Source organism: Ambystoma mexicanum, chromosome 5q (genome assembly GCF_040938575.1).
Source record: "Ambystoma mexicanum isolate Mex_15411 chromosome 5q, UKY_AmexF1_1, whole genome shotgun sequence".
Lineage (NCBI taxonomy): Eukaryota > Metazoa > Chordata > Amphibia > Caudata > Ambystomatidae > Ambystoma > Ambystoma mexicanum.
Genome location: NC_090933.1, coordinates 1,011,209,299 through 1,011,222,808, shown reverse-complemented (window position 1 = coordinate 1,011,222,808; position 13,510 = coordinate 1,011,209,299). Strand labels below are relative to the sequence as shown.

The 13,510-nt window shown below is 43.9% G+C and overlaps 1 protein-coding gene across 5 annotated transcripts in view; it reads left to right on the top strand.

The window, feature by feature from the left end:
* The window catches only part of CSMD3 (CUB and Sushi multiple domains 3), a 3,270,409-nt gene that overhangs the window by 2,522,248 nt on the left and 734,651 nt on the right, over positions 1-13,510 (top strand). For all 5 annotated transcript variants that reach the window (XM_069621531.1, XM_069621530.1, XM_069621528.1 and 2 more), the window contains 2 exons: positions 7,401-7,525; positions 9,463-9,559. In XM_069621531.1, coding sequence (XP_069477632.1) covers positions 7,401-7,525; positions 9,463-9,559 — 222 coding nt within the window. The remainder of the gene's footprint in view (positions 1-7,400; positions 7,526-9,462; positions 9,560-13,510) is intronic.

Below are 13,510 nucleotides of genomic sequence, written 5' to 3'. Positions count from 1 at the left end.
AGATGAGGCATATCCAACTAATAGGATACTGCACAGACATGTGTGAAGTAGGCAAAGGTATGGAAAGAGAACCCAATGCCTGGCATCCAGTCACTTAAAGGATCAAAGCCAGAGTGATAGTTGAATATATCAATGGAGCCTTACAATTCATTCAGAAATAACATATTGAGGTACCTTGTATGCATCTCTGGAACTACCATGTAGATCTGCATGGAAGGAATTGCTGTGGTCCTATGGCAAGTACCCAGAATTTGCTGCCTTGAGAGACAGGAACAACTTGACAGGTTGACATCAGCCAGGGAGTGAAAACCCTGGATCTTTTGATTTTGAATCCTCATCGCTCCACACAACATCCACTAATATGTAGATGACATGCAGCTCTGCACTCTATCAGAGACATCCACATGCTCAAGACCTGCCTCTAAGCGATCCAGTCATGGAAGTCCAGTGCTTACCTGAAGCTCAACCCCTCCAAGACTGAATTCATGCCACTGACCAGCACCTGGACATCCAGACCTGACTCTCTGCTATTCACATATGAGGACTTCACACACCAGCTGGCCATTTGCGATCCAACATTGGATTCTACATTGACTGACACCTCTGCTTCAAACAGCACATACCAGGCAAAACGCAAACACCTTGGTACCATCTTTATTTCCTGCAGAAAAGCAAGCCATTCGCTCCAGAAAAAACTTCAGCTCTGTTGTCCAATTGTTGGCCTTCTCTAAACTGGATGGTGGTAGTGCTCTTTTTGAAGGCCTTCCAATGACTATTCTGACTCTCCTCAGAGGTGTCCTGATGCGATTTGAACAGTGATATAATGGGTAGAATGTGGTCCAAGATATATAGTAAGTTGACACAGTCTATGATATCCCTGCAATATTTATTTATTGTTTGCTTGTTAGCTGCTTCTACAGCAAGTAAAATACTGTTTCAAAGTGCCCACAGGATGAGGCGAGGGAACATGGGAATGAAATAAATTACAAAACACAAGGTAATAAGAGCAGTGGGGGGAACAAGGACGGAAGCACAAACCTACTATTCCTTGTGAGTATTCAGAATGTGCAAGTGTAGCAAGGAAGTGGGCAGAGGGGGTAAGTGCTGGGGAGTCCGATATCCAGGGTGAGCCACAGATGAAGTACTTGGGTGGATGAGTGCTACACGTCATGGGGCCACATTAGGTGTAAGTACGAACCTCCAGGGAGGAAGGTGTGCCAAGGGAAGTGCTGAGGGTAGGCAGGAGCTGGGCCGATTGGGTGTGGGAGGTCAGGGGCCCGGCACAAATAATCCATTAATTGCCCCCTACATGTTTTCATACCCCTTCAGGCCTTGAGTTGATTGTCATTAGAACATTATTTCTACAATGTACCCAATTCCAAATAAAAAATAAAAAATAAATGTTTCCTCAGTCTGTGTCCTCCTTGCGTAATCATGTTGGCTCTTCATTATGGAAGCTGCCATGTCAGCTTGCACCAGAAACATTTTGATTGTTGTCCCTATGGCACAACATGCAAGGAACTCTAACAATTTTAATAAAAATAATATGCCATGCACTCTAGTTATACGGTTAACATGTGCACCTGGTAAAACAAAAACTAAAAATTAGGGTTGCAAAAGCAAACGGGTTATACAGGCCTTAGCGTTAATTACTTCCTAGAGACGCAAATCAATCTGCCGATGCAGAATATGAAAAATGCATGAACTAAATCGGTTTAATAATTCATGACGGTGGACGCGGCGACCCGGTGCAATTGACTTAACTCCGTAGCAATGTCTTAAATGTTTCCTGCAGGACACCAGCGATCAATCATTCTGGCTCGTCCTGCTTCTGCCAGTGATTACTTAAAGACTTTAAGTGACACTGACCTTTACATTATGCCTGAAGCCCCAAGGAAGATTCTATCAATTATATCGAGTACAGCCCGGCGCCACCCTACTAAATACTAAGATAAGTCGCGTGATCTTCAGGTCCTTATTTGGAGAGCTAATGTGATCATCTCACATGCTTGATAACGTTGCACAGGAATGATATATTGGTTTCTACTGGTGCTGATGAAACATTCCATCCATCTTTCCAGCATCCTTTGGGAAACAGTAAGAACATCTGCAGCTCACCGCAATTTTAATATACTTTTATTTGCTCCTGTTAGGGCATTTGTGACCTGAAGACTATTAGTGATATATCACTAGAGAGCATTACAACTGAGGAAGTCAGATCACTGTGTCCCACTTCTCAGGATTGCATTAAACAATGCTTCTGCAGCTGTTGCACTTATATGTTTTGCAGTTATAATGCATGACACTCTGCAATACCACTACACAAACCTGCAAATGAAGGTCATTTTACAGGCCAGTTGTGACCGCATAACTTACATGTAGTGTGTGGAATAAGGTTATGCCTACTGTATGCTCTAACTAAATTGCAATCATAATCAACTGTATTCTAATTATGTAAAAGTTGAAAGAAATGCGATTAATGATTTTTAGGGAGTGGCGTACAAACAGCATTGTGAATATATATAATGGTGACAATGTGGAACTTTTTTAATTTTGTAACATGTTGTTTAAGGAAGTAATTTCTAAAAGTTGTGTTTAAAAAAAAGAAATGTGTAAAAGTTTAATTACTGAATACAAATAAATAAATAATTATAATTATATTGCACGTCACCATGCAGTTCTGTGACCAAAAAGAGGAAAGACTCTGGATGTGGAGTCCCTTCATAAGGTTACAGAACACTGACGATGGCTTGCCACATCATCCCTTTTGGGTAGGGTTGATTGTATTTCTTAAAATACATGGCCATTCACTGTCACCCCCTTCGAAACCTGGCCTCTTGTTTAATGTATTGCAAGATATCTTCCAATTGTTGATACAGATAATCAATATAGTATCCGTTTGGCCTAAATAATAATAGTATAAACACGTTTTCGTTTTGTGTTTTAAAAAGTGCAATAACTTGCATATTCTTGATTCCATGTGTTAATCTCCAACCGTGTGCAAAAGAAACATACTACCATACACAGGTGCTCATCAGGTACTGGATGTAAATTATCACTGAAAGCAGTTTGGCCAGAAAATAATGTGTAAACTTGCCATGGGTTTAGTTCAGAGCTGCAGGGACAGCTGGAATTCTGATCTGTGCTGCCACAAGCAGCGAGCATTCTGATGTCACTACTGAAGGGGACTTTGCAAAACCCATGCAGGAAAAGCCTTTAGGTCATTGACAGTCAAGTCACAACTTTCTGTCCTACTGTGTTCAAACCCCAACTAGCGGCTGAGTCAGTCTTCTGCCAGTTATGCTGCACTTCAGCCACAGTTCCAATAAAAAGCCCAGGTTGTTTCACATGCTTCCATTTTAGAATGAGATAAATGACAATGGCCCTCATTACGACCCTGGCGGATTTTTTCCGCCATCGGCGGACTTTTCCGCCATGGCGCAAAGTCCCTTTACGCCATGGCGGATGGCGGACTTACCGCCCCATTCCGAGGTCGGCGGGGCGGTAAATCCCCATTGACCCATTTACCCTTCCCCATTCCCATTTCGGCCCCATAGGGCTCAATGGGAGTGGGGAAGGTGTTAATTACGCCACCGTACACTACGGTGGCGTAATTAACACCGAGGTCCCATAGCGCCATGGATTTTTACGCCCGCAAAAAGCGGGCGGAAAAATGACCATGGCGCTATGGGAACTCGTAGTTGGCGATAAGGGGTCGGCGCAGCTAACGCTGGCGCAAACCCCTTAGCGCCAGGGTCCTAATGAGGGCCAATGTGTGGCTTCTAGTTCAATGGTTGCACTATTGTAACTGTGGGCTCCAAGACATTAATCACAATTTTCAAATATATTTGAGTCCCATAAAATAATGTATAAGCTAATGATTTGTGGTGGAAATTACGTAATTGTATTCAACATTTTGATGGGCTGCGAGGAACACTGTGTCCTGCTCAACACAAGCAGAAACACTAATTTTAGCTGCCTGGGGCTGCCTTCAGACGTCAGGGCAACCACGCAGGGTCGATCTATGTACTGACCCTGTGACCCCTTAACTACGACCACCATCTATGAAGGTCTTTCTATACTTAGAAACGGCTTCAATGGGACTGAGAGAACACAGAGCTCAACACAACACCACAAGGGGCACTCATTCAAACAGTCTGGGGCTGCCTGTAGTGTTCAAGCGAACTACAAGAACCATCTAGGGACAAATTTCAGACTGACCGACTGATGCTGTGACCCCCTGAAAAGCTTTATTGAAAAGCTCACTTGGTCTAGTCCTATCCCAGGGTGTCCAGGTAACGGGTTCCTCCATCTCTTAGGGGTGCCTTTTTGCAGCCTGAAGCACCCCTTGTTTTCCTCCATCCAGCTCCTTACGACAATCCTGTGATCCTGCATCTGCTGCTTTCAAAGTCAAAAGGGGACTGGCTTTCTGTTTCCTGTTTCCGTCTTCTGTAGACATACCTCTAGGTTACTTTGGGAACATAATCACTTTCCTTTGGGATCAGGAGCAAAGGATTGGTATAGCTCAGGGTTTTTGCCATTATCTTGGTTCGTTTTCATTCTTTGTTGCCTGTTTTTCCATGTTTGGAACTGGTTACCACTAAACATGCCAAAAAACACAGCACAAAAACAACATTGTAATAAACCTCCATCACAACACTTCAATGAAACAAGTAATTTCATTGACCTTCATCGTGCTTAACTGCCACTCGGCGTACATGAAATCAATAAACTCATTAGCAGTATCAGAAATACTCTTCCTTACAGAAACATGGCTCAAACCCCACCACAAACCCATTATCCCTGACATGCTTCCACCACACTATCTCCTCCAACCACCACAGAGACTGCCCACACAAGCAGGGTGGTGGCACTGCCATCTTATATACAGATCCACTCACACACAGAAATCCGACAGCCCCATACACATCTTCGAAGCCCTCTCTCTCTCACGTATTCCCTCCCATCACACCCACACCCCACCATGTTTCATCTGATTTATCACCATCCTAAACGCAATCCCAACTTTAACACTGAATGGTCTGACTTCACAAATAACAACCATCGATCCCCATGCATCAGAATCTACCATGGCAATGAGAAGCCACCAATTCCCTCCAAGATGTCCAATCCACCACCAATTGTACACAGAAATGTATCAACATTATGAAATCCCTCTCAAAACCCCCATCCACACATTCTACCCCAACATCCACAATAGTATGCAACACCCTCATGGACTACTTCAACTTCAAAATATAGAACACCAGGCAATCCCACCCCTCTGCTCTCTCAGCCCCTGTCTCCATGCATATCAACACACGGGGTATCTTCAACCCCATTTTATATGTAGTATGATTTGTGTGAGTGCTTGCAGAATGAAATCAACATTGTGACAACAGACACTGAGGGCAGATACTATGAGAGTGCAGAGGATGCTAGCATTCTAGGGTCTGAGCTTAGTTGTGTGCACTGGGAGTTAGAATTGCAAAGTGCCATGGTGGAGAAAATGCTGGACATCTCACCAGCTGGTTATTGTTGAGGATCCTTGTTAAAACTGTTGGAATGAAGTGGTTGCAGTGATTTGTGGAAACTGAACATTGTTCAGGAAGTGATGATGGTGGCGATGAAGACACTGAGCAGGTAGAAATGTGAAGTCAGATGTTGCCATTCAAGTCATTATTTGAAGTTGAATATCCAAATTTGATTGATAGCCCCAAGCATCAACATTGGATGAGAACGCATTATGGTTGAGATTTACAAAACTGTTTTGCAATGATGCAATCCCATAAAAATGCTCTGTAAATCAGGCCAAGTATCCAAAGCGCTTTCTCAGACAGTTGAAATATAATTACTGCCTAATGTAATGACTGCTCGTAGAGCTTAGTAACAATACCTTTACTAATATTTAATGTTTACTGTCTTGCAAGTTGACATTTCTCCATATCAGATCCTTGGTGGTTATTGGGACTTCACCATTTTTTCTCTTACTCCTATTCCTTTCTACATATAGGGGAGTATTCATATTCCTTTTCCAAAGTAAGTGGGACATGTTCGCAGTCTTTCAATTTAATGTGTTCCATGGAACAAGGTGATGGAGCAGCATAGTTCAACCCTAAAACAAACTGTGTAAACTATCTCCAAGTAATTCAGAGACAGATTCATGGAAACCATGTATGAGTGGGGGGTCGAGTTTAGTGTGCATGCCAGAAATAGGAATGTGGGGTGTGATTGACGCCAAACTACACGCACATATATTATTTAGAAAGTCTTTATTAAAATGATTTGTTGGTGATTCCTTGGGTCTTCAGTGCATATCAGTTTTTGTGTGGATGGAACATGCAACTAGGACTAACAACACGTCATTGCTGCTTCATCAGTATTTGTTCATCCAGTATGGTGTGGTATGGGCCCTTCTCTCTTGTGCTTTTCACGAACCCTGTGCTTCCCTTCAACTCAGATGTGGTCCGGTTGTTTGCCTCTTTGACATGTTTCCCATTCGCTCCATTCATGATCCAAGATTTCTGGCATCATTCGTATAGCTCACTGCTTGGTTTCAGGCTGATTCTCCTTGCCTATCCCTTCTGCACACGATTCACAAGAATATCTGCATGTCCGGTAGGCTTTATGAAGATGCCTTGGGCATGCAAGCCTTTTTGGTACCTCTCCAGGTGTACCCCCATTTCTTGTAAAACTCATTAATATAGTCATAACATCTGTGTCTCATTATTTTCCCTTCATGGCGATAAAATAAAGTCTTTTATGCAATGCTTTGTCTGAGGGTGGCCGTATTGCTCTACTCTTAACACATGTGCCTCGAATAAGGGGGAACTGCTGCAAGGACAAGGTTTCAGCACCCTGTCAGGACAACTCATGCCTTCATCATTGCGAGGCTGCGTATTGATTACCCCAATTGTGAGTAACTGTTGGCAATTATAGGACGTATTTATAAATGCACTATGAAACCTATAACGTAGATATGCGGCACTATACAAACACCAAACATTAGACTTCTCTTTGTAATAGATGTACCCAGCACTACAGGTGACCTGTCCAGCTAGAAGGCACCCACTGGAGCTGAAATTAAAGCTCTGTAGTTCGATTCTATTGGAGGTGACAAGCCTGCACTGTCTAATTGTTCTTACCAGACACTTGTCTGATGTCCTACTCTAGGTCCTCAACTAGGTGTCCTCGTCAGTTCCCATTCTTGAAACGACCTGGTATTTGAAATGTCGTGCTTTCCCATGATTTCTGCTCAATGTAACATATTGTTTTCGTTTTACATAAGATTGAACCCTCTGTGATCTTGATGACACATTGCAGTGTGTGTCACTCATGTCTGCCCTCCTGCCACACCACTGTGTTCATGCATGATACCTTTCTTTTACATGTCTTCCCAGTGCCCTGTGGCGGAAGTCTGAGTAAGCGCAAAGGGACCGTTTTGTCACCTGGATACCCGGAGCCTTACGATAACAATCTGAATTGCGTATGGAAGATCACGGTGCCAGAGGGAGCTGGCATTCAGGTAACGCTCTCTGCAATTTACTCTCCTTTGTCGTTCGTCGGACTCTAATCTTTTCAAAGACGGCAGCATGAAAAGAATAATATATTCACAAACCTTCTAGTCAGCTATTAGCAGCTGACATCTTGAAAGCATACGAGGTGCCATCGGCCTGAACCGATACACGCAGGACCAGTTTTACCAGAGTGGGCCCGCATTACCATACTGTAAACACTCTCCCATGTAAAGGCGCGGTGCTGCTCCAGTGAAAAGCAAAGATTGATTGTTCGTGTTGCTTTCTGCAGCCTGAAGTCTGTATAATCCTGAGAGTGTCTTTGTATGTGATACACTTTGATGTAAAATGAATGGCAGGGGCCGGGGCGCAGCAAGGTTTAACATTTAAGAACTCAACTCGTGCATTTTTCAGTGGTCAACATTGCAATGCCTGCTCTTCTCATTCTCAAGCAATTTGTAATTGTACCTATGTAAACATTTCTGGGAGTTGTAAAAGCGCTTTGAACACATATACTTAGAAACATACTTTCATTTGCATATAAAGTGTTTAAGAGCTGTTACAAATGAAGAAACAACTCATTATGATGATTACGTCGTATTTGCTGCCATCCTAAGCTCCTTTGCCAACGCCGTAACCCGAAGAGGCTGATCGCTTGGGTCGGGCAGGGCATATTTAGAATGGTGCACTCGTTTCCCCTTCAAAGGCGGTGATGACAATATCCTTTCACTGTTGTAAGCAAATAGGCAAATGATGAACAAGCCAGACTGCTGTCAGGACCTGCTCTTTTTCTGGCATTTCCTGGCAAAAGCCTGAGTACTAAGATATGGCTGGCAAAATGTGTTATAGCATCTGTGCATTCAACAGCAACATCTGGCAAATTGGATATCACCTGGAAAAAGTGTGGACATATATGGAACATGGAACCCGACTATTCAATGTGAAGTCATTACTTACGTTTTGAGTTCGATGGCAGGTGCTGGTTAAAAAGGATAGGGTGGTCGTACCTGGGAAGTACACGGGGTAGTATACAGAAACTGGGCCCATTCCAAATTTCCGTTTTTCATGATATTAACAATAGGAGATGCAATTGCTTAAGGGTAACCAACATATCTGCAATTATTGTTTTGAAATAATAGGATGTTTTGCTAAGGTAGCACAGCAAGCACTTGCACCCGTGTAAAGCTTCTCGAGTCTAGCCCCCGTCGTGTGCGTGTCTTTCAGCGACCAGGGGTATATCACCAAGTGATGGAAACATTGCATGTATGATATGAGTACTTGGGCATTTGTTGACACATGTAGAAATATCTGCAAGATGATATCAATCATGACCAGTGTGGGAGTTCCTGGTCAAAAGACGGCAAAGCATGTCGTACGTTCTGAGAAGCCTGGCTTATGACTGAACATGCCAGGTTATGGCCAATGATATGAAAAGCTGATGCATGGTATGGACACGTGTTTGTGATGGCAATTCTTAGCAAGACGTGTGAGTTCATAGAAATATGATAGTAATATCTGGCAAATGGTATGAGTGACTGGGAATATGATGTCAACGCTATGCAGCGATTGAAATGCATGATCATTCAATTTTATTCTCAAACATCTGCTCTCAATCTCACTCATTCACTCACTCGTTATCACCTTACAAGCTGGCATCAAACAGCATCGCGGAAAACAATCATATATCTTTGCAACTGTAATTCACTAACGTGTATACAGCTTCTAGAATGTGGCATTGTATTTAACCTGCCATGCGTTAGAATGTGTTGCCAATAGTTGCCCAGCAATGGTCTGCATGGATGATGTAGAACGTTCCGAATACAGACCCCACTGCTACATTTCATCTGCTCACATATTGTTTGCATTGCATTTATTTGATGCCAAATATATTTCCATATATTTTTCAGACAGCAACATCACATTATCATTGTGCTTTCCCCCCCCACAGGTACAAGTTGTCAGTTTTGCAACAGAACACAACTGGGACTCGCTGGATTTTTATGATGGCGGAGATAACAATGCTCCAAGGCTCGGCAGCTATTCAGGTGAAAGCAAATTCTGGGCAATACATATTCTCCCTGCACTCTAATCTTCACATTTCTTCGAATTGTTAATGTAGGGTATATGGGTCTGTCAGTGTGGAATGCAACGAGTATTCTATCCCGGGGTACAGAGCATTGTAAAATGGAAATAGCAGCATTACACAGCTGAGGATGCACACATATAATTTACATGACGTGTAAAGTAAGCCTTCAGAGGATTCCTCGTATGCTGGGAAATGTGACAATATAATGTTTGTACGTAGCAAATGCCATGTGTATGTAAATGCACTTCCCCCAGGATGTGCGACAATGTAGGTCTCCAATATGTGTTTGGTGCTAACAGTAAAGCATGTTGAAATTAAAAAATAGTACATAATTGTGAGCTGAGGTTGCATGGAATATTTTCTTTATGTGTACTTGAAGGTTCTGCAATGTGGTAAATACGCGAAATGCATCCATTGCACTGCTTTTTATTGTATCCCACCTGGTGAATATCGCATCAGATCCACACGCACAACTGATCAGAGATATGTATAATCCACCATTTTGATAGTTACCAGCAGACTCATAATGAGCCCCCTGGTATGCATTATGTGGAAAAAAAAGTCGAAAAAAAAAAATCGAATGATTTATTTTTTTAATTATATGCTTATTTTGGGTTCCGGGAGTAAAAAAAAAAGGGTAAAACACAAAAAAAGGGGGATTGGGGAGGGAACTTTTTTTTTCGACATTATGACTTTCGACATAATGTCATTCGATTTTATCACTATAAACCACTATCCACTATGTATTCAGGTGGCATGCAACAGCTGGTTGTTCATATACATAGCCCATTCCCTTATTTATAGCACCACAAGCACCTAGGTCATTTAGTATGTGTTAGTACGTGTTAGTACTAACAGTCTTTTTTAGAAATTTATTGTTAAATGTTTGTGAAGGCCAGTTCAGATTTCATAGGTGTTTACCACAAATTAGTATTGCCCTCTTTTATTTCTTCCTGGAACAGCCAGATACTACCCACATAGGTACATTGCCTTTCATAGTTTAACTGGATATTCGAAATTTAGCGAGACTTCAAACGAGCTAGCTTGTTTTAGCTGTTTATCTGAATTAGCCACTTGGCCCAAAGTCAGTGAGACTTTAAAGTTAGCCACTCCGTGGTCTTGGTTAGCTGGATATAAGAACGTTATTTAGACACACAAGCTAGCCACACAGAAAGTCCATGCTGCATCTACGAAACCAAGAGGTCAGCAACACACTCCAGGCTTATGGAAGATAGTGTCAAGGGTTTTGACCCATGTTGAATCAATAGACTGGGTAGATGTGGGGATGAGCTGTCGCCGCCCATTATTCTATCCCAGAACAAACTAAATCAATAGACTGGGTGGATGTGGGGATGAGCTATCACCGCCTACATTCACGCCAGAATCCAGTAGAACTGTGCAGATGGCACAAGACCACTCCAAAGATACAACCTTCTTGTGGGGGGTTCCACATCACCACTCTACTGTAAGGATGCCATCAAAACAATGTTAAGCAAGGGTCCTATACTATCAAGCAAAAGACCGCTCTATTGAAATGCAGTAATTCAAGACAGATCCCAAAAATTGATGCAATACCGGTACTACCCTTTAAAACCACCAGACTTTTGTGTAAAACTGAACAGAGGAACCCAAACCAGGACAAGGAAAGACTTGCTAAGAGGTGGATATAATGTAAAGCTATATTCTGAAATGACTTGAAAGAAGTAATTATTTAATGTATATGTAAAAATTGTAAGTTTGATTTAAACTGGGAACTAAAGTGACATTTAGCTGAATTCTGCCTGACAACTACCCCCGACAGGAGAAACCTGCTCAGCCACTCTTCCCAGGCCTAGCTGCATCCTGCTGCCCCTGCTAAAAGGAGATGACACCTCTCTGATTGAATTAAGGGAGGGGTACCTGCAGACTGCAGTAGGTTGAACAAAGCCCTGTCCTGGGCTCAGGCAAATGTTATATTGGGGGGGTCGTAAAATGGCTTCCTCTTGGGGGAAACTGGGAGGGGCAGTGCCTCTGCTAGCAAGCTGATCTTGGGGAAAGTGGATAAACCAGTTATTCCACCATGTGATGTGGGAAGCCACACCCCTTTTTGACCAGGGCATAATTTTAAAAAGATAGATAACTCATAGTGCAGACTGGTCAAAATTACATAAATAATATCATTATTCTTGGGATTTTTCCGTGCACATTTTAAGAGGTGTTAGGACCCTGTGGTGTATTCTGGGGTGTTGCTAGCGGAAAATAGGGTCTTACTCCAAATGTCTGGATGTTAAAAATCTGACACTTCATCAATTAATGTCTATACTCCTTGCGCACATTTCTGTGATTTTTGGTAAATGTCTGATATTGGTAAACCGACCAAAAAGCGCAAAATGTTGTCATTTTTGAATGCAAGCACCCAGGAAGATCAGAGGCGGACAAGCATGGACCATAAGGAATATATAATGTGTACATGTAATTTCAACACATTGGCCCTCATTACGACCGTGGCGGAAAGCGACTGACCGGAGCGCCACAGCGTAAATAGCGTTTCCGCCATTGCACGAAGGAGCAAAGTGCGGGCCATTCCGACCCATCGGGCACGAGCACCACGGCATGGCGGAAGTGCAAAGTCCGCGATGGCGGAAATGACCCCAAAACGGCCCACACCGCCGCCGTACGGCGCCCTAGGTGCAATACCGCCACCCCACTTAGCGGTCACCGCAGTGTGCGCCTACCGGAAAGTACGGTGGCCGGAAATATACGGAAACTGAAGTTAAAACATGGGGCCGGAACGGGAAACATCCCGGCGTACACCTATAAATACACTAAAACCACACAACCACTAAAATCACTACCCTGAAACACACCCCAACCCGTCAACCACCCTAGCGAAACCAAGAAAAATGGGAAAAGTAGCGAAGAAAGCGTGCGACCGCAAGCGGCAGGTCCACTTCTCCCGTGAGGAACTCACCGTGCTAACAGAGACCCTCCAGGAGAATGCTGCCGTCGTCTTCTGCACGCAAATGACCAGGATGGCACTTGCAAACAAGAAGGCCATATGGGCTCTGGTGGCACAGCGGGTAAGTGCGGTGGGGACCGCACCCCGCACCCCACAGCAATGCCGCAAGCGATGGGACGACCTGCGGATACGCGTCCGCAGCATACTCTCTGCCAACCGCAACATTGCCACAGCCACCGGGGGAGGTCCTGAATCACCCATCAAGTTGACCCCCTGGGAAGAAATCTGTGCCTCCACCATCGGAATGGAGAGCATAGAGGGAGTCGGAGGGATGGAGAAAGGAGTGCAGACATCCGAAGATTCAGGTAGGTGGGCCAGATAAAACAATGCCAAATCCACACAGTCCATCCATGTGAAGTACCATGCGTCCACATAGTGCAACAGAAACACATGTCCAGGAGAACGCCCACACACATCGGCCTGATAGCGCACGTTAAAACCCACAATAAATACATAAATAATTAAAAACCCCAAATACACGCACTACACGTGCAGCAGGCACACCCTAACTGCAGGCTGCCAAACAACTGCACCCTCACTCCACACACAAATCAAAGCACCTCCAAGGCCCCGACCCAAATCACCCTCAGGTACCACCCCAATGCATGTGATACAATGCCATTCCAATTCCCACAGACCCATCAATAACCCTCGCCCTCCTTTACTCCACCACAGGGTCCGATCCAAACGACGAGCTACAGGACACCCCTACCAGCACACCTGCAAAGAGGGCCAAGACCAACGGCCAGAGACCCTCCACCTCAGCTGCACGCATCAAGACACGGCAGCAGCACAAATCAGGTGGCAGCACAGAGGAGGGAACATCAACAGGCACCCCAGCAGCCAGCATGCCCACAACACCACCACCACAGGTCCCCCCAATGGATGCCACAGAAGGCACTGCCTCTGGTG